Source organism: Paroedura picta, chromosome 4 (assembly GCF_049243985.1).
Source record: "Paroedura picta isolate Pp20150507F chromosome 4, Ppicta_v3.0, whole genome shotgun sequence".
NCBI lineage: Eukaryota > Metazoa > Chordata > Lepidosauria > Squamata > Gekkonidae > Paroedura > Paroedura picta.
In genome coordinates this window covers 128,053,631-128,080,046 of record NC_135372.1, presented here as the reverse complement: position 1 = coordinate 128,080,046, position 26,416 = coordinate 128,053,631, and the positions used below count along the sequence as shown (strand labels likewise).

The window sequence follows — 26,416 nt, the reverse complement described above, 5'->3', positions numbered from 1 at the left end:
TCTTATAAACTCCTCTGGGAGCCTGTGGAAAAGGCAGCATATAAATTTTTGAAATACAGAGGTAAAGCAATGAGCACTTGGGTCAATTACAGAGTATATTTAGCGATCCCTGCTTCAGAACTTTCAAGCACATCATGTAATGTTCCTCCTTCTTCTGCTCATCAGCCTGTGCCATGACAGAAAAAAGTCTGACAAGCACCTTTTGCCTACTGGGATTCTTCAAACGCTATCAACCTCAGCCCTTCCACTTGCAGTAGAATGGAGCCTTACAAGAGCTACATTAGTCACTGAGCTAATGTATATGAAGCACCTGAACAACCAGAAAGACCTGGGTCAATGTGAAAAGCCATTATAAATTGAACTAGGGTCCCATGGAATTCATACAAATGATTCCTGGGGGTATTCCCATAAATGAAATTGTGTTGTAGTTTCTATACCTTCAGGGCAGGACCTGCAAATAAAAACTTGAGAACCTTTAGGCAGCCAATGCAATAAAACGCTGAAGCTCAAAATTAGCAATACTCAGGGTTTTTTATTGTGTCTGTAAAAATATGACTAACATACAGCTAGTGCCAATATGATTTTTGTAAAATCAAAAGTTCATTTAGTGGTACCAATGTACATCATACATTAAAGTGGTAAGAAAAATACTGACATTCGACCTTATCAAACTTGTTCATGTTAAAATCATTTTGCATAAAGATTTAATTAGAAAACACATAATAGTCACAAAAGTAGACACTGCAGACAGCTCATGACAGCATTCTCCTAAATAATAATAGCTGTGGAAGAACAAATGATTTCACAGTTCAGCCTTACTTCATCTGGAACTATAAAATAATTTCCAAGGAAGTGGACTTTACCAACCATATTTTGCTCTCTCAGAGCTCATCAAGACGGAATGAAGGAGCACTACAACTGGATCTTCCATGGTCTTTAATTTTTTTTTTTCGGAACAGCTTTAGGGACCCACTATTTGGATCAAGGCTGCTATGATTTTTTTGTTTGCTTCATTCCTTCATCCCACATTTCCCAAAGAGAAGTCTTCCCCTCTCAGGTTGCCTGCTTTTGTGTCCCTACTGGGGCTAAGAAGGCCTGCTTGTGTGCATCATTAAAAACAGCACCAGGATAACTTCTGCCCCGTATCATCCTCATCCATCTACCTGTGACATTTTAAAGAATAATAAAACACTGGAAGATCTGGTCATGGATGGCTTGTGCTGTCCAGCCAAGGCCTCCAATAAGGTGCACTTAAAAGACTATTCTGTCTTGATTGCCGGGGGTTGGAATCGATTCTTCACATTATTTGTACTGACTGCAACATTAAAAGAATCCTGATTCTTTGACGAACAAGTTCATACATATGATATATAAGCTTCAATCAAGAATGAATGTATACAATGGAATCTTAGAACCTGCAATAAAAATGTAAATAGTTTTAATGCAAGTTCTGGGTTTATAGTTAAAAACCATACATACATCAAAGCCTTCATGTATTCCCCCAACTGGAGATTCTTTCTCCATGCATACACACACACACACACCAACTGTTAAAAGTCTAAGAGGTAGTATATGAAAATCTAATAATCAGAATTTGACTTATACTGAAACCCAGTACCATTTATATATATATATATAAAATGTATTCTGTTTCACCAAATTGATTTCAGATTGAGTTAAAAGAAGGTAGTGATAAACTGTCAAAACTTCCTATCATGGCAACTGCATTACCATGCAATAATATGCAATGCAGCCTGTCCTTTTTAATAGCAAAACGCAGAGAGCCTTTTGCTTATCATTCCCTTCTCTCTGGTGGTCACCGATTTTGTCAAATTTATATTTATAATTCTATTTGTATCTTTAATGTTGAATTTTATTAGACAAAACTGGTTCAAACCCAGACTGTTTTATGCATTACATGTGTGCATATATGTACTGTTACAGATTTTTAATTTTTTTTTTTTTTTTTTTTACAAAAGATACTCCTTAAACTCCACCCCAGCATTAAAGCTATCGGCTTGAGGCTAATAAGGAATACAATTTTAAGCAGTTCAACGTAACATTTCCTTAAGTTCGGAGTTGCAGTATAATTTGAAAGTGGTCATGCATATGATAGCAGTACAAGTACAAAAACAAAACCTGAAGTCGGTTAATGCGTTAAGCAGCACAATAACCCAATATGTTTGCTTCCACAATAAGTTAACATCCAAGTCTCTCCCTAAAGTTTTGGTTTCCATGCTTCTGGCAAGCTAAGAGACCACAGTTTTCCTCATCTACAGTACAACATACCGAGTCAAGATCCGTAGTAGGCTGAACACATTCAGCCCCGATGAAAAGATGTGCATTCAAAGCACTGCATCTGTTTCCTGAATGTTTCCCTCTCGTAAACAAATAAGCTTCAATCACATTAATAACTGGTCACTGGGGTGGGTATTAGCGCATGCCAGAAATATATAAATACAGAGATGCCCTTTGTTAAGGGGCTTGATAAAAAGATTGCTTTCTGTCTGACAGAAGGCTGTTAAAACAAATCCAGACAGATTTATGATCATACACTGTCTTTATGGACCTCTTCACATACAGAAGAGCATACAATTCATCCTCTTAGCTATACACCACATCAGTAGCACTTGTGTTTGATTTAGATATACCGCAATTCAATGCAATTTGTATTTCAATCCATAACAGACGCAGCAGTATAAAATGCCATAAATTAAGATCCAGTTAAGGTATAAAAAGATTATTTTAAGACTCGGGTAATGGGTATGATCCACTTCTGCTGACGTTAATTATTGGTTCTAGCAGGGTTGGATCATGTCAAACATTTCAAGATCACAGTTTTTCTCATTAAAAGGTATATATACATAGCCATGCACAGTAGGATCAGACAAGTAACTTCATTGCTTTCAATGAGTCTAATTCATATGTGGCAATGGAAATTTATCCCCCCAGTAGTAGATCACATACAGTCAAGCACTAAATAAAAAAAGAACCGTTATAACATTCAATGTCAAACACTTCAGCAACTGGTAATTCTCATCTTTTTTGAAAACATTTAGGTCAATTTTATAACAACTGAAGTCAATTGATCCATTATCATTAAGCTTTTCATAATCTACTGCTTACACAAATGATTGGAACAGGAAGAGCTAAAAACTGCAGTAAGATTATGCCTATTTTGTTTCATTAACATTCTTATGCTCAAATAAGCTGCTTCAGGCTGGTTCTCACATGATTTCAGGGGGGAAAAGCACTCAGCTACGATTGTGCAGATTTGTTTTGTGAATGACAATGCATGCAACTGGACTAGACTGCAGGAGAACCCATGGGCTGCAGCGGTCCTTCTCAAACGTCACAATTTGACTCAAAGTTAAGTTAACCAACTGTCAGGCAACACCTGTGTAATTTTTAGTCATAGGAGTACAACCCTACCTTGAAAGTATAAGAACCAGCTCATGTTCCAAAAGTATTTTTCAAAGAGAAAGATGCCAAAGGAAAGAGATACTGAAAATCACAACATAAGTATCTCAACTCCAATCTGAAGGAAAAACAGCCACTGGAGTAACCGAGAGGTATATGCTACAGCTGTACAGCCAAGTTTTTAAAAAATGTTATGGCCTCTTCATTTCAACCAAAAATCCATCATTTAATTTCACAATGTTATGATAGTCCCATCTTCCTCTAAAGACTTTCGGTCCGAATCCTGCATTTCAAAGTCCATGTTAATGCTGCCCAAGGAACAATACAAGTTTGCTTCTCTAGAAGGAATAAAGCCATTTTGCATTGATTCGTGATGGGCTTCCGAATGCGCCAGCAAATCCAGACTCTCACTGGAAGGAGCAGCTTTTGGAATCTGCTGGGGCTCACCATCATCCTCAATAATGATGTCATCTTCATCACTGTCGTCTTCTTCTGGCTGGTAGGCCGGCACCGTACTTGGAGTGTAACTTGGAAGGCTGGTATCTGTAGACTGTCCTGAACTACCAGAAGTCCGGCTGTTCCTAACAACATTGTTTCTCTGGTTTGCTGGTCTTACGGTAATGATCAGATTACGGCTGTTTGCAATCATCATATCCGTAACCTGATCAAGGCTCTTTCCTGAAACTTCTATACCATTCACCTCCAAGACCTCGTCGTTCACTGCCAGTAGGCCCGTGCTTTGAGCCAGACCCCCAGGAACAAGCCTGGATATGAAAATTCCAGGTACTTTCTCTAGCCCGTGAGGAGTCACTCTGACACTGGAACCATCCCGTATATAAAATCCTAGAGGTTTTTCAGTTCCATACTTATAAAGCCGAACTCTGCGATGGGTTTCCGGAAGAATGTCCACATCTATAATGGAAGAGACGGGCCTGAAATCTTGTGGCATGCTGATTACAATGTGTGGTTTTTTCCTATGGTTATCTGGACGCAATACATTCGATAAGACATTTTTCTTCCTTGTCATGGTGTCTGTTCCAAAGGCACTGTAGTCTGCATCTTCTGCAAAAAGAGAAGCCCAGTGTTAGTCATTTTTGACAATGCAAAATGAAACCCAAACTCAGTCCACTCCAAAACGTGCAATAGTTTCCTGCATGCAGTTTTTCTTTCTGTTCCCCTGGTTCCTGCCTATTCTAAGGTCAAATCCAAACCAGCTAGAGAGCAAGGGTAGCAATGAAACTACAGGCCATAGGCAGAGAACGCCTCACACTTAGTTCATAAAGCAAGCATTCCTATTTGTAAAAATGCATTTTAATATGCAAGTAATGAAAACAGACTGCATATGTCTGTACTGGGGGGGGGAATGTTGATGCAGCCAACTCAATTTGGCACATGGCTCTAGATCAGAAAGTCCTTGCTCTAAGATTTTTTTTTTCAAGCAGAAATGTCAGAACTGGAAAACCACTACTCAGAAGCATTTTGAAGAACTATCCATGGTTTAGAGCATGTGCACTTAGAATATAGTCAAAATGTAATTCTCTGTGTTACATGTTTTTGTTCTCAAGTTTCAGAGCACTAGAATAAAAAGAATGAGGAAGGGCAAATAGCCAGTGGACCTACTGCTGCCAGATCTCTGGAACGTAGCCAGATGACCTGGTTTTAATCTCTTGAAAATGAATACCATTCCACCAGCTCCCTTCCCTGCCCCTCATTCAGAGTAGGTAAAATGACTGGCACCAGACTGAATAAGTAACATATTTTAATACAAAGGTACTCCTAACACAGGGTTGCTCCCCAATGCCCTGAATTCAAGCTGAAAACTCATGTTTAGGAGCTATGATGCTCTGTATAAAAAGTGCTAAATAGATGTTCACAGGAGAACTAAAAGTAATGGTTTGCTGTTGACGAAGCCTTATTCATATTTTTCAAATAACTGAATTTATACACCAATACTTAATCTGACAACTATAAGCTACAGATCTCCACATTTTAAAAAGTACAAAAAAGGTCACATGGGAAAATCTGAGTTTGTAGCCTACAGCCCTTCAAGATCAACTGAGCTCTTCATCCAAAGTGTGACATTTCTTTGAATTCCTATTTGAGGAGCCTGGTACACAACAGTAAAGAGGCTAGCACTTCTGCGGAATATCCTGTCCTCCTCAAACTCTCCAATTCTACTCTTTTAACGGGTTTGCCATGGGAAGCATGATGCTCTTGAACATCTGCATTTGTTCTTAGCGGAATCTGCAAAAAACAGATGCTGCTGTTGAAGCTCCTTTCTCATGATTAACCAATTTGACTGGGGAGGGGGGGCTCATTTTTTTCAATCTGATTATGAACTGCTTCTTACAGCAAACTGGAGAGAAAGTGTCAGAGCTAGCATGGAATAGTGGGTAGAATATTTGTCTAGGATCAGGAAGATCCTGCTTTAAATACCCACTCTGCCATGGAAGCTTGCTGCGTGGCCTTGGGGCAGCTTTTTGTCTGCCCTCACAGGGTTGTTGTGAGGATGTATCCATCTGCCCTCACAGGGTTGTTGTGAGGATGTAATGAAGAGAACGATGTAGACTACTTTGGGTCCCCTTTTGAGAAAGCCAGGGTATAAGTTAGATAAATAAAACACAACCTGCTTGCTGATCTAGTTGCAAGGAATAAAGAACAACCACCCCTCCATCATGCATCTTCCCAGTGGAGTTTGAATGTGCAAATCCAATCAGATTTCAAAATTGCGCCGCTTTTCAAACCGTCAGCTAATCAACTACCAATTCCCTTTGCCTACTGTTCAATATGCAATATTCTGAATCATGTTTGAAAATCCGTGTTCAATTCTTAGGGGGCATGGGGTCCACTGAGTCTTCCCCTGCAGCATCTTATAAAGGCTCAATGACTGTTCCAATATCTGTGTTGGAACAGCACCCAATGCATTGTTGTTTGATTTCCAGACTCCTAAAGAATCCTAAATCCTGGGAGAAAGGGGCTAAATGCTTGAACCATCCAGCAGTAGCCTTTCTGAAGCCACCGGTGGAAAGAATAACAGCAGGAGTCTGATAGACTGTGAATTGAGGCGAAGAGAAGAATAAAAATGCTGTTATGTGTCCTCTGCCTTATATCTGACCCTGAGCCTCTTTTCCTGGCTCCTTTTATGCCTCTACCAATTCTAGGGCACTCCTCCCTGCCTCCCGTGCCTGAAATCTCAAAATGACTTCCACCTGCCTCACCCCTGTCTCCAACCCCCAGCTAACCTTCCCAATCACCCACATGGCTCATTGGTGAGGCTGGGCTTGCCCTGTCTGAGTGGCGGGGGTGTCAGGTCTGGGGAGCCAGCCTGGTGTTGAGAGAGTGGTTGGTGTAGTGGTTAGGAGTGCAGACTTCTAATCTGGCGAGCTGGGTTTGATTCCCTGCTCCCCCACATGCAGCCAGCTGGGTGACCTTGGGCTCGCCACAGCACTGTTCCAACCGAGCAGTAATATCAGGGCTCTCTCAGCCTCACCCACCTCACAAGGTGTCTGTTGTGGGGAGAGGAAAAGGAAAGCGAATGTAAGCCGCCTTGAGACTCCTACAAGTAGAGAAAAGCAGCATATAATAACCAACTATTCTTCTCCCTCTCTCTCCTCCTCCTCTTCCTCCTTTTTTTTTTCTACCGCCAATTTGATCTGGGGGTTGCCTCGATGTTCCCACACCCCCGGGGCTCCATTGGGGATGGTGGGGTTGCACTGCTGTTTCCTCAGCCTTTCCCCTTCCCAGAGAAGCTGGCCTCAGTGTTTCCTGTTCTAGTTGGGGCAGGGCGGGTTTCTGCTTGTGGGGGTGGCTGCAGCTCCAGGTCATCATCTCCCCCCCAGATTGCCCACTCATTGCCTTGGCTGGTGTGAGCTTCCCTAGCTCCCAGGTAAGCTGGGTCAATCTGTCTTCCCCTGAGGGTGGGTGGGGGAACTGTCTCCCAGCAGCCCTAGGAGAAGTCTGGGACAGTCCAGAGATGTTCCAGACAACAACCAATAGATCTGTAAACAAGTCACAAAAGTTGATACTCCTCTACTTTTACAGTCCCAGCTAGTCAGATTAAGAAATACACACCTCTCTACAAGGAACATGGCAGCAAGTGTGATAAAATTGCCAGATACCATCAGGTAAAATATAAATCCTTAACTAGACACATAAATTTCAGAGGTATCTGGTTCTGTGTGAAAACAGTGAAGACAGATTAAGCCAAGTATCTTGAGATATTCAATTGTAATGTTAGAGGCAGAGAACTTTGACAAAGCTTTAAGGAACTAGTCTTCAACTACAAGAACTAAATTTGTTTTCCTGTTAAGGGAGGATGGTATATACATTAAAATAAAACTGTCAACTGATTTTATATTAGAATAATGATCACAAGATGGTGCACTGTTTATTTTTGTGACTTACATATTTTTAAATTTAATATCTTTATGCAATATGATTAAGACAAACATGTAATGTCAGCATTTTCCTTACCACTTTAATGTATGAGGTACACGAATACCACTAAATGAAATTTATTACAACAACCCCCGCCCACTGGCACTTGCTATAGATTAGTCATATTGTACAGACACAATAAAAACCCCCTGAGGATTACTAATTTTAAACTTGCCAAATCCTTCCACAGTGATTTACTGCATTACACTAAAGATTCACAGAAGTTTTTATTTGCTTATCTTCCCCCAGAAGGCAATGCAATTGCGTTTGAGCAATCACAATTGCATCACCAACATTTATAGCACAGTTGTGAATAGCTGCTTATTTTGCTTAACTATTTGAATTTGACATAATTATGTCAACACTTCGTACTTCCTACACTGCATGGCACTTTGACCCTGCTGTCAACTTTTTTCTTAACATTGTATAAGTATGTATGTACACAAATGCTGCATAGTGCACAACTCAAACAGTTACGTGAGCCTTAATGGATCTTGACCAGAACTACCGTAAGTGAGCCACCCTTTGACTCCAGCAGCCTCCAACCTAAGTAATTTTTGAAGACCCTTACTTATCTGGACAGTCTAGCCTAGCCCAATTTAATCAGATCCCAGAAGCTAAGCAGGGTCATGACTGTTCTGGTTACTAGTTAAATAAGAGGCCAAGGACCTTCTGGGTTACAATGGAGAAGCAGGGAATGGCAAACCATCTCTGGTTGTCTCTCACCTTGAAAGGGCTACAGGACCATCACAAGTCAGCGGCAACTTAGCAGCATTTTCTATCACCACCAGTTTTTGAGGTGTTTGAGGGGCAACAACATGCCTCTAACAATGAAATGATTGCAGTTGCATCACAAGAGCTTGTGACTGAAAGACAATCTCCTGAGATTTCCTGTCTTGAGTTGTGTGTGTCAGTATATCACCCATTCTGGTACTCTCTGGACTGGGCATTCTGATTTCTCCATGGAAAACCTCTGTTGCATTCCAGAGGTTTGCTCCATTGACTAATATGTTGGGTTTTAAAAAGGCACAACACAGCCTTCCCCCCCTTTTCACTCAAGGATTGCCTTCTGGAAACGATACTTTTACAATATTATCCCATCTTCCGCTAACCCTCGATGAACATTTTAAAGTATGCATCTGATATATCTTGTATTTTATCATTAATGTCACTTCTTCAAAAGCAAATCAGCAAGTTTGGGTACGGTTGCCAATTGTGGGATGGAAATTTCATGGAAATCTGGGAGTGAAGCCTGGGTAGGTCAGAGTCTGGGCAAGCAAGAAGAAGAAGAAGAAGAAGAAGAATTGGTTCTTATATGCCGCTTTTCCCTACCCGAAGGAGGCTCAAAGCGGCTTACAGTCGCCTTCCCATTCCTCTCCCCACAACAGACACCCTGTGAGGTGGGTGAGGCTGAGAGAGCCCTGATATCACTGCCCAGTCAGAACAGTTTTATCAGTACCGTGGCGAGCCCAAGGTCACCCAGCTGGCTGCATGTGGGGGAGCGCAGAATTGAACCTGGCATGCCAGATTAGAAGTCTGCACTCCTAACCACTACACCAAACTGGCTCGCAAGGGACCTCTGTGGTATAATGCCATGGAATCCATTAACCAGTGCAACCACTGACTCCAAGGACACTGATACCTGTAGTCCAGCAACTGGTTGTAATTCCAGGAGCTCTCTGGACTCCACTTGGAGGTTGACTACCCTAAGTTTGGACCAAAAGATCCGTGTTTTGAAATGCACTTCACCTCCTTTCAATAGGCTACTATATGTTGACTTGTGTAAGAAGTCCCTTTTGAATATAGCCTCCATCAATTTTTCTAAGACTAGCTTAAAGGGCTGTCAAGTCTGCTAGGTGGAGGTGGGAAGCAAAGCTATAGTCCTTTAACTCAACACTCCACTCCTGTAGTCCTCATTATGCCTGACCTTCCATTTGTCTTGCGGCTCAACTGATGTGAGTTGCTGCTGCAACAGAAGGGCAGATGTCAGTAGCTTATCACTCCCATTCCAGTAGCCACTTGGATCAAAGCAGCAAAGGCAGTCATCATCAATGAGCTGGAATACTTTGGGAATGATTTAAGAGTGAGAATTTGGCCAGCGCAATGTGTTTCACCAGGCTTCATGTTGTACACCCAAGCTCAACACGCATCTAATGAATTCAGCTCTAGGTAGTCCATAACAATTATGCTGCTACACTACCACAAGACTCCTGCTTATTTTATCACAAGCTATTGAGGTAGATATCTGTGGGCATTTGTTCAAATATAAAGCCGCATGAAATTCAACAGTAGTAGTCCTTGATTAATAAAACAAGTAGCTGTTCCTGCCTCTCTATCTTACAAGTTACACCAAGTTTAATTCCTCAAAAAAAAAAAGGAAACCATAATTCTTAAAAATGCACACATTCATCGGATTAGGGACGGATTATTCTGCAGTATGATTGCGGCCTAGATTTCTAAGCCCTAAAACTGATTTGTACCCCATTAGCAGAGTGAATTCTTAATTCAAATGTTTATATTCGTAATGGTTTTTCTAGAACAACTTGAATAAAATCTTGGAAACCCATTAAACCAAAAAATGTGAACATTTCCACTCAGCACCGTGAAACTGAAACCAGAGATCTCTACATTTTGTAGTATGGAATGAATGGTACAAAGTGAGTATAAATGAAACAAGTTACTGAATTGATGTTTTGAAAACTCCTACCAGCAAAACTAGATGAGAGAATTGTTAATCCAGGTTAAAGCTAAAACAGCGATTATAAAACGTGTTTCCAGCGCTCAGCCCAGGTTGAAAGTTAATTAACTGCTTGCTTTGCTGAACACCAGTTCTTCCTTTAGTAACAGCATCACTAACAAATAAAGACGGCAAAATCTTTTAAAAAGCATTTTTAACTTCAATTTTATTCAGCATTTAGTTTAAGAAACACTTGGTAGTTCATCCATGAAAAAGGATTTTCATATTGTTGAAAAATATGTATTTGAGGGATTTCACTCTGAAAGGCAGATAAAGTGCTTATCAGGAAACAATTCCAAAAATGCAGCAGTACACTTGAAACTGAGATGTAGTTACCCAAGTCATGTGGTTTTCTTGTGCTTATGTTCTCATACCCTTCTCAGAAGTTCAACTGCAACAACTACATCCTTCCAGTACAGGGTAGGTTTTAAACTTTCTTGCTTGGTGTCCTCCTACAGGTCTAAGGAATGATTTAATAAACTTTGCTCTGAAACTGTTATTCAAGGCAAAGCACTGCAACCACGAGAGTCTTACGGCATGCGTCAGATGCACTTCCTATGGTTCCAAAGTACATTGGTTTAAAAACTGTGTGACAACTACATGCCAAAGAAAGAATGTGTGGAACATAAAACTGATTTTCATAAACTCAGCCTGGCAGCATGACTGTTTAACCACTCAAAAGCCCTTTGGTTCTTTAAAGCCATATCTCTCAGCACAAAGGCACCATTGTTCTGACATCAGCTAATCCGTTTACAACTGCAGCGAAAACCTTTTTGGCAACAAACCATAAATGAGTGCTAACCATAAATAAGGTGAATGCCTATACAGCACAAAGGTGAGCTGCTTTTAATAGGTATACTTACTCACTGGTGTGAAACTGAGTCAGCGTGTTGCCATGTGAGACCCAAAGAAGGTGCTACCTAAAAGCTTTTATTGGACCAAGTCCTAGGATCGAATATACACAAGATTCTTTATCATGCGCACAAACTTCTTCACAGCAAAACAGAATTGTGCTCTTTTGTCTATCCTGGGTTGCGTTACTCAGAAAACATGCAGTACAGTCACTAGAAAGCCACAATTTTAACTGCCACTTCTCTTTATAAAGCACAATAAAATCCAGTAGCACAATAAAATCCAGAGTCCAGTAGCACCTTTAATAAGGTGACCAGATTGTCCCACTTTTGGAGGGACATCTGGGGGTACCTGGCAATTATACTTATGTTGAAATTAAAAAATTAAGAAATATATATTACAATACTATTTTTGCGTTCTATGTGTTCTATAAACATTTTTGTTGCTTCGTGTAGACCAAATTTTGATCAAGAACCCCCCCCCCCCGGGTCAAGGGTATCCCGCTTTACCAATGTTAAAATCTGGTCACCTTAACCTTTAAGACCAACAAAGATTTATTCAGGGCGTGAGCTTTCGAGTGCAAGCACTCTTTGTCTGACCAACGGCTACCCATTTGAATCTATCTTTATAAAGGACTGACCTTGCAACTCCATAGACTAAGTGTTTATGTATACACTCATGTATTTAAACTCTTCACAGTATAAATAACAGTTATTTACTTGCAAAGCATAACCACTGCCCTTGTTACATAAATACTTCTAATATATGAAACCTTCCAAACAAATGTTTAGAACTCTGCTGTCGGAGCCAGCCGACAGTTGATAGCCCCTGAAAGAAGATTCAAAGTCGGTGTGCCTTTTCCATCTGGGTAGGAGCTGAGGGGAGTCCGAGCAGAGTTTCCCCGTCTGGGAATTGAGCGCGCTCTCTCTTTCTTTCTCTCCCTCTCTCCTACCCCGTCTTTATTGTTACAGTCTTAATCCCCCTGTACTCTGTGAGTATGCTTATCTCTACTACAAGGTTAATATATACCATACATAATCCTAAATACATACATTCATTACCGGCCTTTTTTCCTTCCTGTATGGAGTTATTTTCCAGTCTTCTGGACTTTAGGACACATAGCTCTGTTCCTGTCAACGTGGCAGTATTTTTCCATACTCTGCACATCCTTCTTTGGTCACTCAGCTCTCAAAAATGGCTCCACTTTGGTTCAGTACGCTGAAGGATTCCCACATACCCACTTTTCTTTTAAATGACAGCCAATCATATCTCTAGTGGGAACCACCTGATATACAGGCGCCGTGAAATGGTGTCTAGAAACGGCTTTGGCCGATTTATTTGTATGAAACCAATCAGCGCACTGTGTCATCAAAGATGGAATACATTGTAAGCAACAACATCCTGTTATTAATACACAAATCACCCATAGTATTCCCACCACCGCTTGTCGCAGCCAGGTTATTGAAGACAGCCACCCAACGATCTAGTCCCACCACCTGTACTCATTATCTCTATTATTATGAAAAGTCACTTTACATGCTGTCTGACCTACAATTTCACAATATCCACCCTGGCGTGCAAGCAAAAAGTCCAAGGCAAAACGGTGCTGCATCATCATCATTTGATATAATTCTTCAATTTCCCCTTGCAAATCTTGAATAATCAGTCCAGTGGCATTGACCGTCCTTTCCAATCTGCATGTATTACAATCTGCATGTATTACACAATAGTGTGTCAAAAGAATTGCATTTTTAAGGAGGAAAGACTGTTCCTCTGTACATACACAGAGTGCCTTTTCATAGGAGTCAGGCTTTGTGGAAGCCTGAGTACCCAAATGAAAGATCTGTATGAAGCTTTCTAAACATATTCAAAACAAAAACCAAAATTGCAAAAACAGATTTTTAAACAAAATGGTCTTATGAAAAAAGAACAAAGTGTTAACTGCCAATTAAAATTTGAAATAGGAAGTAAAAATGTCAGAGGGAAAGCTATGGAGGGAATGCTTTTTCTCAAAGAGAAAATATTTCAAATACTAAAAGCAGCCAAAATTGTCTTAAAATAAAAACTAAAACAAAACATATTTTAGAACAGAACTATTTTACTGTACTCTACCTCCCCCCCCCCCTTTGATTCTCTCTGAGGTAGGGGTCAGTCTTTAAAGAAACAAAACTTCTTCCCTTCCTGATCTGGGAAGAAGGAATACTTTCAGTCCTTTGTTATGTGGATTAGTTGCTGGGATGGTGGAGAGCAAGGCATGAGTCATGGGGCTTAGTGCCTAGGAAAGCAATTAGACAAAGAGAGCCTGTTTTAAGATTGCAAAATAGTGGCTGTTTCAGTGTGACTGCAACTATCAGTGGAGGCTCTACCAATTGCAGCCAAATTTAAAACTTGAAAATTCAAAAGTAAAAATGGAAGCACACATGTTGAACCATTATTTTGAACTTGGATTTTGGAACTCTGTACAGGTTCAGAGGCAAGATTTTCTTCCTTACTCTGTGATGGGGGAACTGAGAATATTTCCTCTTCTTTAAAGACAAGAGGTGAAGCTGGGTTACTGGGTCTACTGTATTTTCTTTTCAATTTATTATCTGTGTGGCTTTGGAAATCCAGGACATTTTGCAAATGTGTTTTTACTTTAAAAAGTTCACCCTGGAATTCCTTGTTTTTCTCATTAAGATCCTTAACTTCCAAATCTTGTTTCTGGGTAAGAGTTTTAAATTTTCAAAGCGTTTTTGTGATGCATTGTATCCTCTCATATGTTTGTTATATATACATTATTAACCCCACACCAAAAACCCAATCCTTTAGTATACATGGTCACACGCATCCATCTAATTCAAAAACCTGTTTCTATATAATCTCAAGCTTGTTCAGGGGGCCAAAATACAGTCGGTTTGTTTCCCATCTTATTAAGGGATCCCATCACCAACTGTGGCGAGGCCAATAAGCCAGGGACAAACCCTGCCTTTCTCCCCAGATAAAGGCGATTCATACAACAAGATAGAATCCTTACCGTGTTGCTCAAACATATAGTAAGCATAACGTACAAAGAGATTACAATCAACAAAAAGAAGCATGTAACAGAACAGAAAAATACACAAGCTCATTTTCCTGGTTTCCATGGTCGAACGCAGCGGCTTGGCACCCACAACGGAGTGCTTTCTACGGCGACTGCAACTTATCCCCGACCCCACGTTGTCAGCGGGACAGATCCTTTCCACTCCGGGTCGGGGAGGCGTCGGTCGGCCACCAGTGGTCGAGCCAGAGGTTCCTTTGCAGGAAAATGTCGCTCTGCAGGAGTATGCGGCCTGCGATTGACAGGCCTGCAGCATAGCATGAATATCAGTCCCTAGTAGGTCGGCAATGGGACGGAGGGCTGCCTGACAATCATTGTTGGCATTCTGAAAAGCCAGCTGGCGGACTACCAGCTCCTGAGCTTCAGGACTTGTGACTTGTCGCTGAACGGCAGTCATGAGACGATGTATAAATTCAGCGTAAGGTTCCGCTGGACCCTGGCGGACCGCTCCCCATTCCTGCAGTTTCCCGGTAGGGTTGGGGGTGCGAAGAAAGGCCTCTTGAATCGGGCTGTGCAAGTCAACCTGCGTTGTTATCGCTGCCTGGATGCTTCGCCCCAACAAGCCATCCAGCATGATGTCCTCATCCGCTCGAGCACTTCCAGGGGGCAACTGGGCATTACATTGCTGGACGAGCACAGGAGCCCGCTCGCGGCACTCATGCTCCCATTCATTGTCAAAAATGACCAGAGCTGAGGGAGGGAGGAGAGTGCACGCCAGCAACTTAAGGTCTTCGGGAATGAGGCGAAGAGAAAAAACATTGTCCATTAAGCCTTGAGCATAGGGAGAACTAATGCTGTACGTGGACACAGCCGTCTTCAGTTCCTTCATGAGCTGGAACTCGAAAGGCGCATGGGTAGGGGGACCAAAAGATGGAACAAAAATTGGAAAAGCAGTGGACTCCACAGACCCAGAGGCCGTTGCCAAGATAGCCGATTTCCGGGATGGCGGCGGCTGGCCTTGGGCAGGAGAGGGTGCAGGCGGCAGCTGAGCCTGGGAGGCAGCCGGAGCAGCTGGCGGCGGCGAAGGTGCGGCAAGCTGCGGGAGGGCTGGTGCCGGGAGAGCGAGAGCAGGAACAGGCAGGCTCTGAGGCGTAAGCGTGGTCAGGCTGATGTTAGGCGGCGTTACAGTGCCGTAGGCCACACGAACCTTGCACCACGCGTTCAAAACCAGCAGAGAAACATGCGGATTTCTATGGAGAGTGGTCCCAACCTTGTCCCAGGGCCCTATTTCCCCTGTGCCGTCTTCGGGGAACCAAGGACAATACCTGGCTATTGCCAAAATGAGGGATGTCAAATCTTCCTCAGGGACCTCCAGCTTGTTCTGTTTAAGAATATACTGAAGGTCTTTCAAAAAGCGCTTCTGCAGACTGGAAAGGGAGCTGCCCATAGTGGAAAGAAAGAAACCACTAAGCAGCGAAAGGCAAACACCGGGGAACGCTCACCGGGATCCGAAGATGAATGGCGCCTGAAACCCTTGCCGGGCGAGGTGAGCGTTGAAATATCCAAACACGTGTCGCGACGAGCCTCAGAGAGGGCACCACTTGTCGGAGCCAGCCGACAGTTGATAGCCCCTGAAAGAAGATTCAAAGTCGGTGTGCCTTTTCCATCTGGGTAGGAGCTGAGGGGAGTCCGAGCAGAGTTTCCCCGTCTGGGAATTGAGCGCGCTCTCTCTTTCTTTCTCTCCCTCTCTCCTACCCCGTCTTTATTGTTACAGTCTTAATCCCCCTGTACTCTGTGAGTATGCTTATCTCTACTACAAGGTTAATATATACCATACATAATCCTAAATACATACATTCATTACCGGCCTTTTTTCCTTCCTGTATGGAGTTATTTTCCAGTCTTCTGGACTTTAGGACACATAGCTCTGTTCCTGTCAACGTGGCAGTATTTTTCCATACTCTGCACATCCTTCTTTGGTCACTCAGCTCTCAAAAATGGCTCCACTTTGGTTCAGTACGCTGAAGGATTCCCACACTCTGCTAAGACTGAATAGAATCTAGCCACCTAGTATGGCAAAATATAAAGTTTCAAAACCTTTGATTTCCAGTTTATATATATTAAAAATAAAATAATTATACTCATAAATTTAACATAACATTTTAATAAAGCAAACCAATTTCTAGGTTTTACTCAAGATTTCAGACTCCTGGACTTCTCGATATTTTCCTTCTCTTCTGACATATTCATCACATATATCGGCATATATGCCTTGGCTTTTAGACTAAAGCCATCAAACATCAGAACTTGCCACAAGAACTCTGTATTTTGCAACTGAACTAGAAGAATATCTTGTACAAAAAGGTTATATTTGCTGTATGGTAGGTTCTAGTGCTGAATCTAAATCTTTTGTAAAATCTCTCAATGCAGAATATTTTACGTGGATAAGGACGGTGCAAGAGTGAATGCTAAAATGTTAACAAGCATTTTCATCTCAGCACAGTAACTTGTGTACGGTTTTATCATGAAGTCCAATTCTAGATAAAATTGCCAAAGGCTAGCCATGACATTTTTAGCCCATTCAATTCCCAAAAGAATTCAATGCAGCCAAGATGATTACAGCCTTACTACATTTCAACCTATACAATAAAATTACTAGATGTAGTTCTAAAAACAGAAACGTGTGTTCAAATAATGCTCATTAAGATACAAACTACACTTATATACAAATATGAATTGAAAGTATTTCCTTCCCCCCACCCCGGCCGCCCAGTTTCTCTATCTGAGAATACAGATTTGATTCAAAAGCAGCTTTAAAACTAAACAACACAAGGGAACAAATTAGTTACAGCCAAATTCTCACCATAATAAATTTGTCATGATTTAAGTGACTGAACAAATTCATTATGACAAGCTGGTTGTCAAACTCTCATCACTGAGAAGCTATAGAAAGACTAAGCTGAGGATATCGTTCGCAAACCATTTCTGATGTGATTAAGATGGGACAGTTTATATGAGCACGGAACTCTGTCTCTAAAGAATGTCCCAGCAGATGCTGAATGCACCATGTGCTAGTTGTCAAGTAAATGACTCATATAGACACATATGGCATTAAGACGTATGTAATAACGTCAAAGTGGATTATCTGCTGCAGTCATATGGCTATTGAAAAGTGGCTTATCTGCTGAAGTCATATGGCCATATACTCATACGTCTACTGAATCTGATTTTACGCATCAATCTGCTTCAAGAGTTCTTCCAACTTCACATCTTATATTTCTATGACTACAAAGTGGGGTGGATAGCTTAAAAGACAGCAGATAGCAATAAAATGGATAGATATTGCAATATTAGAGACTGTGGAAGTAACAGCATGGTCCTCTCTCATAAACATAAAAGTTCCTTCCTGTGTAATTGAGAACCCTGGGTGTTGAAGTTGTTCAAGAATGTAGGACACAGTACTACTCTTTAAAAGCTATGTATCTGAACTGCTGCTGGGATTTTTACCTAGCAACCTTACTTATGATGATCGGTCATTCACTGGTTGGGGATCACAACACTATTTGTAGGCCATTATATACATTATTATATAACAGACCTAGGTGTGCTACCTAGAGTACACTGAACAAGGGAGCTGCAGCCAATATACATTTGAAAATTAGTTTCATGTTCATATTTTTTACACTTTTAGGTGTACACCTCACAGTGGCTGAAGAGGTACAGTACTGGTAAGTCTTCAAGATTTTCTTCACCTTCAGATTCTCATTTTATCACTTCAAAGTGGAACCAAGAATTTTATTATTCTACAGGTGCTTTGGGAGGGTGTTAACAATTGTTTCCCCCTTGTTTTCTATACTATTTTCTATACTATTAGGCACCAAATGATAGGGGTATGGCTATGAAAAGGGCTGAGCCAAGGGATAAATGTCTCAGCTTCCTAGTGGGTTTTCTTTCATTTGACCTCCACCTCCCTCTGTCCTTCCCACATCTGCCACTGTTCCTAATTCTACCTCTTGCATTGACATTTCCAGACAGTAGCTAAGCTGCATGTTGTTCAACTTTCTATATCCATATTCATTTTTGACCGCTGGCTTTCAAGACTATTAAGTATGATATTTCTTGCCAATGCCTATGGCAAAACATGCTATTCAGTTCCTGATGGATGACTGGTGTATGGAGGCGGCACTCTTTCTCAAGTGAAAGACTGCTGATTCCCCAGTTGCCTTTTCTCCTCTCTCATCTTTCAGGCAGTACCTCTCGAACTTAGGCCAATGAAATGGTTCAGGAGGAGAAAGTATTCAAGCTAAAACATTGCAGAGGTGTGGGACAGCCTCATTTAAAGGATAAAATGAAGCTGCACTGAAAAGCATTTTCACGGAGAACATAAAGGGTAGCAGCTGGCAAGGAGTGTTGAAATACCCATAAACTGTTTTCATGTGGAGCCTGAAACAATAGAAGCTTATGTATAATTCGCGGAGACTTTGAAGTAAAGAATTTCTTCCTAGAAGTCCCTAAATGGTACTCCTGGCAGTTTCCCATTTTCTCTTCTCTGTGCAACACAGGAAACACAGTGAGATGGAACACAATACCACAACACTACTTGGTCACAGAATACACTTTTACTGGAGAGAAATCGCAGAAACAATTCACCACCAGAAATACTTAAAATGATGCAACTTTCCTCATCCTTCAGTTAAGTGTGGTCTAAGCAAAGATGGGGGGAAAGAATGGATCTGATAGTAAGGTAGGATTACCTGGAGCTACACCAAAGTAATGGCTTTGGTTTAACTCTGTCGGGGCAATACTTGGCTCACTGAAGGCTCTGCTACTAGACGTACGCTTACCTTTTCGTTGAATGAAAATTCTTAGCAAAGGATTAGCTGTAGAAACTGCTTTGTGGTAATTGTCATCATTGTTGATAGGCAAAAGATCTCCATGAATGTCTGTATAGCCAACTAAAACCTCGATGTTGGGTATCTTATGCACATGCTGCAGTAATCCATAAAACTCCTCAAATTTACCAGGCTTGGACCTTTCCAGAGAAAAGCGACGGAATTCTGCACCAAACTGCAATAGAATAAAACAGCAACAGTGAAAGGCATGCTCAGAAACTGAAGGTTTTATCCTCCCAAATACATACACTGCTGTATTGCTAAGTGGTCTTCCTTAATCTCCACACAGTTTGAAATCCAGGCCATTAACTGAACAGAAATGCCAAAAGTGCTCCATTTCCTTTACTCATGCATCAGCACCCTAGATCAGAAGATATTGTTCCCCTATCAGTGTAGTGGGGTGCTGTATTAGGGGCCTTTTATAGGAGGTGATACTAAAACCTTATCTTTGACTCCCATAATCTAAAAATAGTAATGTGAAGAAATTTAAACTATTATATACACTTTATGGAGGAAGAGAATAACAAATCTCAACCAGCCACTACTTCATAAGAATGTTATTTTCAAATGTGTACTCAATGAGCGGCATTAATTTTCTACCCAACTGCTTATTTGCTTATACTAGGAAACGTCAACCAGAAAGAGAACACAACAGCAGATTCACATGACTGACATTCTCTAGTCATGTTTAATCCCAGTAGGTGATATCTGCCAGAGTTTTAAAAGCCACAATAGTAGTAATTCTATCACAACTCCAGAGAAGTAGCTGTTTTAGTCTATTGTAGCAAAACAAAGCAAATGTGCTTCAACACTCAAAAACGCATGCTGGAATAAATGCTGTTTGTCTTTAAGGTGTTATCATTCTATCATTCATCTTTCTGAATCCAAGTACTGAAACCAAGGTAACTCAAGTCACAAAAGAGACCAGTAAAGTTCCTAATGATTCAAAGCAATGCCCCAATCTTGCATTTCTGGAATGGCTTTCCAGAATTCCATGGAAATGCACCGTGGCAAGCTATCATATGTTTGAAGACTGAAGCTGAAGACCAAGCAAGACCTTGAAGCTAAAGATGGGAAACCACATGCCAAATTTTTTTTAAACCAGTGATGGCTGGCTAAGCTGATACATCTAAAAACTCATTCATCTGCTGACCATTCCCATCATGGCTACTTTCTATGCCTCCCTACAGCAATGAGTACCCAAGCTTGCTGGGGGGTAAACAGTAATGACTGGGGAAGGCACTGGCAAACCACCCCGTATTGAGTCTGCCATGAAAACGCTGGAGGGCGTCACCCCAAGGGTCAGACATGACCTAGTGCTTGCAAAGGGGATACCTTTAACAACACATAAAAAGGTAAAGGTAAAGGTATCCCCTGTGCAAGCACCGAGTCATGTCTGACCCTTGGGGTGACGCCCTCCAGCATTTTCATGGCAGACTCAATACGGGGTGGTTTGCCAGTGCCTTCCCCAGTCATTACCGCTTACCCCCCAGCAAGCTGGGTACTCATTTTACCGACCTCGGAAGGATGGAAGGCTGAGTCAACCTTGAGCCGGCTGCTGGGATTGAACCCCCAGCCTCATGGGCAAAGCTTTCAGACAGCTGCCTTACCACTCTGCGCCACAAGAGGCTCTTTAACAGCACATAAAGTGACTCAAATTTTTTCTACAGTATTTTTTTTCTACAGACAATTGGTTTTTTTCCCCTACAGGTATGTCATTAAAAAGAGGGGCTTGCCTTATATTTGCATACAAGTTACAGTTATGTCCAATAATTAAACTGTTTTTGCATGTAACATTTCTTAAGTTGTGATCATCATTCCTTAGACAGCTACTTCTCTAGGATACAGCCTGTGTTACACAGCAGTAAATAGGAGCAATAAGTATTGGCTATTTAACATTTAAATAGTAAATGTTACTTAGGCAGGCAATCTTAACATGATTACTTTAAACCTCAATGCACAGATAGTCTTTAAGGGATCTGGGTTAAATCTCAGACCCTGAAATAAGTGTGCTTCATTTGCAATTGCTCAGTAGCACTTAACAGTACCGGTTCTTGGTTGCAATTTTTTTGACACTTAAGATGGAAGCCGTGACAGTTTTGCTAAGGTATCTACAACTTATTGATGAAAATCAAAAGAGGAAACAACTCCCATAAATTCTTGCCATTTAAAGTAATGTACCACTTACAAATGACTATAACAGTATCTGTTCACACCCTTTTTGCCTGTGTGTTTCTCATTAACTTCCAGGATTGTGAAATTACCATTTTGGTTTGCATTTGGGTCACAAAACCATAAAGGGCTCAATTCTTCACACCATAGTCCACCACATATATTGTTAATATGACAGAGAGAGCAGAATTAGCTCCAACACTCCACCCTGGCCTAATTACACTTATTTAAATATAAGGAATTTACTGTAAGTAGCTCTGTTCTACATACAACACCGCTAACATTATGTTGCAAAGGAGCAGAACAGATGAGTCATTCTGTTTTTTTACCTCCATGTATCACAAAGTAAATAAAGTTGCTGAAGTAACTTCCTTCACATTAAGAGGGGAATTATAGTGAGGGCATAAATTTATATTTATCATTCACTTGCAATTTTGAAATTGTTCTGTTAAGCAGAATCCAATCCAATTTTCTCAGTGTTAATTAATTGTGTCTAAGCTAAGTCCAGTGTAATAGTTTGCAATCGCTATAATACAAAGAAATACAGAGTTAAAACTGACCGGACAATCTAGATTGACCAGAGTAGTAAAGGACATTTTTGCTTTTGCCCAAGAAGGGGGCGGTGACAACCTGAGAAGATGGATTAGGGTCTTTCTGGCTTGAATTTATCTTTAGTGCCATTCTTGTGCTAGCCTGGTCCAGTCAGATATCCTGCCCTGTATAAGGAAAGAGATTCAGATCTAGAAAGTCGGAGAATTCTGTCTTGGTGTTTTTCCCTCCTGTGCTTTCAAACCAGACCATATTTCTTCCGGAAATACTCATATACATTTTGAACAAAAGTTTTACTTAAAAAGCTAAAAGATCAAGCAATGGTGAGACATTGTTGCTGCAGAAGTAGCCATGCTGTTTGTCCTTGAGACCTGTCTTAATATTTAAACAGGCTAATTAAGCTTTCCCAAACTTGAGTGGCATAATGAAAAGCTCCTCTAAAATTAGCTATCAAAAATTCATAAAACATAAACAGGCAAGTTGTCCTATTCCTCAGAAGTCATGTCACAGGTATTTGTAACTCAGTCTTTCCAGCAGTTTCACCACTGGAAAAATGGGATAAACCCACTTAACACAGAGAGAAACACTGCTTCTAACTTTTTGGATTCCTAGTAACAACCACACACCTGGCAAATTATAAACAAACAAATAAGTATGTTAGAGAGATTAGAAGAGTCCAATCTTGTCAGACCCTGGAGGCTAAACAAGGTTAGCCCTGGCTAGTATTTGGATGGCAGACTACCAAGGAATACTGCGGTTGTGATGTGGAGCGAGGCAATGGCAAACAAAGGCAGGTTACAGTGGATGAGTGATAGGGTTGTGAGTGTCTTGCATAGTGCAGGGAGCAGGACTAGATGACCCAGAAGATCCCTTCCAACTCTATGATTCTAAACTCTAAAAACATAAGAAAAGCCCTGCTGGATCAGACCAATGGTCCATCTAGTACAGCATCCTGTCTCATACAGTAGCCAACCAGTTTTTCTGGAGGGACAACAGGGCAAAGAAGTTGAGGCCTTCCCCTGATATTGCCTCCTGACTGTAAGGTCCAGAGGTTTGGTGCCTCTGAATGTGGAGGTTCCCCTCAGTCACCATAGCTGGCAGCCACTGATAGACTGTTGCCATAAGTCATCTGTGACTGCATGACAACAACAATGGGAAAAGATTTAACTAAACATAAGGGTGTCAGGGTCTATTTTATACGAAACTATGAGTCATGATTAATAAATTGTTTTGGAGGCCACTTCATGTAGGAATGAAGGAGGAGGCTTCTCCTTGCATTCCTAAGTTTGTCATGTCCAAGATGGTTTTTAAGTATAAAGCTTAGAAATTACTACCATGCTAACCAATCATCATAGCAGTGGTTTGCTGGAGGTGTTTAGGAATAATGGTAAACACAAGAGCAAAACAGTATAATGAGACATTTGCACACTTAACAATTAGCATTAAATTAGTGGTAAAAACCTCTTATTGTAACCACAATTTGAGATAAGACACATCCTGTTGTTTATAAGACATTGGTGTACCATAACTCATCTGTTTAATTTGTGGCTTGAATGTACAAATCATGAAAAGGCACTTTATAACAGAGTATACTAGGATGTGCTCACTGACAAAACAAGATTCTAAAATCACCCCAGGTTAAGTATTTTCTATGGACACAGCTGTCCTACTTTTCTGCTAAATTACAAGGACTGTGAAAAGTCCATAAATATTTGTGCGGTAAAACACCCTAAGATTTTCAAAAGGTTATTGTTACCATGTAATATTCCTCTGTAATCCATTTATAGTTGAGTATCTCTCCAACTAGGTTGCTTGGCTGCCAAACAATTCTCAGATCTCCTGGCTACACCACACAGATAATAATTAATTATAAACCTCTAAATAGGAAGGTGCACAATCTATGAAATGTAGACATTAGCACCAGAGTTACAACTATATTACCATAGTTGAATAATTCAGGGAATGCAGAAAACAAAAAGGTACTTCATCTGCTCAAAATGGCTTATCCTACACACCTTTATCTACAAGGAATTTGATGCAGCTGCTTAACACAATTGTGACTTGTACAGAGATTTGTACACAGCTAGCAGGTTAGAAATGTGCATCCCTTACTTATAGTCACTAGTAGTGGCTTTTGATGTTATACCATACCAGCTTTCACAGAAAGCACTGCATCAGTAGCAATTGTGTCATGTTACTAGACATTACATTAACATATAAGAGAAACAACACTCACGTAATATCAATACTATTTTGAATAAATACTACCTACCTAAGCAAACCAGATCTTTAACCAACTCCCCCTTTTCAGAAAATGTTCTAACACTGGACAAAATTTACAAGAGCAGGGTTTCCCAACCTGGGATTATGCGAGAGCTCCCCTGGGGTTATACGGCTTTCCCCAGAAATCTTGGTGGCTACTGAAATCACTGGAGCCCACTTCCCTTGTTGGTCTACAGGCTTAGTCTCTTTCTCCCCAATGGAAACACTAAATGATCACGTGATTAATTGGCTGGATTCCACATCTTACTTCTTCATCCACTTCTCGGGAGGAGCATGTCACAACTACCGGGGTTCCGTGAAGCCTGAAAAATATTTCAGGGGTTCCTCCACTGTCACAAGGTTGGAAAAGGCTGTACTAGAAAAACATCAACGGCCATATTTGTCAAGTATTGACAGAAGCACAGTTGCCTGTCCAAAAATCAAAGTATATGCTTTTTCCTAAATGCCTATTTGTGGCTCATGATCTATCACCGTGGTTTGAAATCCTGAAGCAGAACAAAAATAAGTGTCTACACTAGGTACTAAGAATGACAACTGGTGTGACTGGGGTGGGTGGGAAAGGTGAGTCAATTCACAATATTAGACAGGTGAACTTCTACGCAATTAGTTCATACCAATTATGAATAACTAGCACCTTTCCTTCTGTAGTCACCCACTGCATGTTTTCAGAAACATGCCAGAAATTTGATCTTTTACTAATTTGCAGTCATTTCACCTGTAAATATAACAGCATTGTCAACAGATCAGTCATGGGCATGAAGTGATCTTGTGCTACCAAGTTTTACTTTAAAGAGTTCTCTTCACTTATTACACAACTTTTTTCTAGAAGCAAGACTACCACCTTCCTCTCAAATTCAAGGTCCTTCCAACACTCATTCCCAAAATAAATGCCTCCCATTAAGGCCAAACAAAAAATTAAGGCCATTAGAAGGAGCTTGTGTTTGCCGGACAAAAAAGAGCTTCTATCTGAACATTAGTCTCCATTAAGTGAGACAGCAGAACATAGCTGGCGCTACTTCTCCTCCTTACCATATAATCTTTCTCATTTTCCCCATCCATGCTTAAGAGTTCCTAGAAGAGAGGGCACAGAACTCCAAAGTGAATTGTGATCTCCTGCTTTGACCTAAGAACTCTGCTCTATCCAAAAGCAAACAGGAACCTTGTGGGGGCTAAACCTTTGGGACTAAAACAACTTTTTATTCCACTGGAATCTTTCATGGAACAAAATGTGTTTGGATCAAATATATAATTTTTAAAGAGCCAACAGAAAAACCATTTCCTGCTGGAATATTGTCACGCAACAACCTCACATATGCTCCAAGGGACTTTAACAGAATCCGATCATTTACTACCCCAAACTGCCAGTTAATCTGCGTCCATAAACACGAGTACCTTTCTACGGCTATTCCTACACCCAGTTTCCAATGTGTCTGAGTGCCTGGCGAAGTGCCCGAGGCTACTCACCCCTGAAGGAGTGGCACTCCACAAATGCTCAGAGGCATTTTACAGGCGTCCTTCTCTCTCCCCCCCCCCCCTACAGAAACCAGCAAGGTCGAGCCTTCGAATAAATGGCCTCCCCGTCCCGAAAAACCCACTCGCGTCCTTTATTCCCTTCCCAACACACCCTCCACAGCCCACCAAGAGCATAAAAGGCGGGTCGTTCCCTCCCACGAGGCGCCCCCTCCACACAAACGGACCCCCCCCCCCCCTCGGATATCAGACCCAAAACCGACCCCCCCCCCGCCCCCTTTCCCCAGAGCCAAGGCAGGGTCTCACCTTGCTCTTCACTTCCATAGTGCCGAGGCCGCGACTTCCGCCTCCGCCGCCCCGCTGGACCCGGTTCATGCCGTGGGCGAGCCCTCAGCTCGCTCGGGGATGCGACAGGAGACGAGCGCGGCCGCCCCTCGGCCGTAACCTGCCGCCTCCCGCCTCAGTGTGAGGCGCCGCCGCGAGCCCGACCTCAGCGAGCCAGCCAAGCAGGAGGGGGGAGGGGCCACTGCCCAGCTGCCTCCTCCTGGCACCTGCAGCCCCGGCGGAAAGGGGGGGGGACGCCGCACG

At 41.6% G+C, this 26,416-nt stretch overlaps 1 protein-coding gene across 1 annotated transcript; it reads right to left on the bottom strand.

The window, feature by feature from the left end:
- Positions 1 to 512: 512 nt before the first annotated feature.
- PARD6B (par-6 family cell polarity regulator beta) lies at positions 513 to 26,411 on the bottom strand. Its single transcript, XM_077335613.1, has 3 exons — positions 26,135 to 26,411; positions 19,307 to 19,529; positions 513 to 4,482 (listed from the first exon to the last, which is right to left on the bottom strand). Exons 1-3 carry the CDS (start codon positions 26,201 to 26,203, stop codon positions 3,653 to 3,655), a joined length of 1,122 nt encoding a protein of 373 aa, XP_077191728.1. The 5' UTR covers positions 26,204 to 26,411; the 3' UTR covers positions 513 to 3,652.
- Between the last annotated feature and the right edge of the window lie 5 nt (positions 26,412 to 26,416).

Coding starts and splice junctions, on each gene's coding strand:
- PARD6B (XM_077335613.1), bottom strand. CDS start 26,203: ATGAACCGGGTCCAGCGGGGCGGCGGAGGCGGAAGTCGCGGCCTCGGC. Junction 19,530..26,134: donor CTATGGAAGTGAAGAGCAAG/GTGAGACCCTGC, acceptor ATTCTATTGCAG/TTTGGTGCAGAATTCCGTCG. Junction 4,483..19,306: donor AATTTTCATTCAACGAAAAG/GTAAGCGTACGT, acceptor CTCTTTTTGCAG/AAGATGCAGACTACAGTGCC.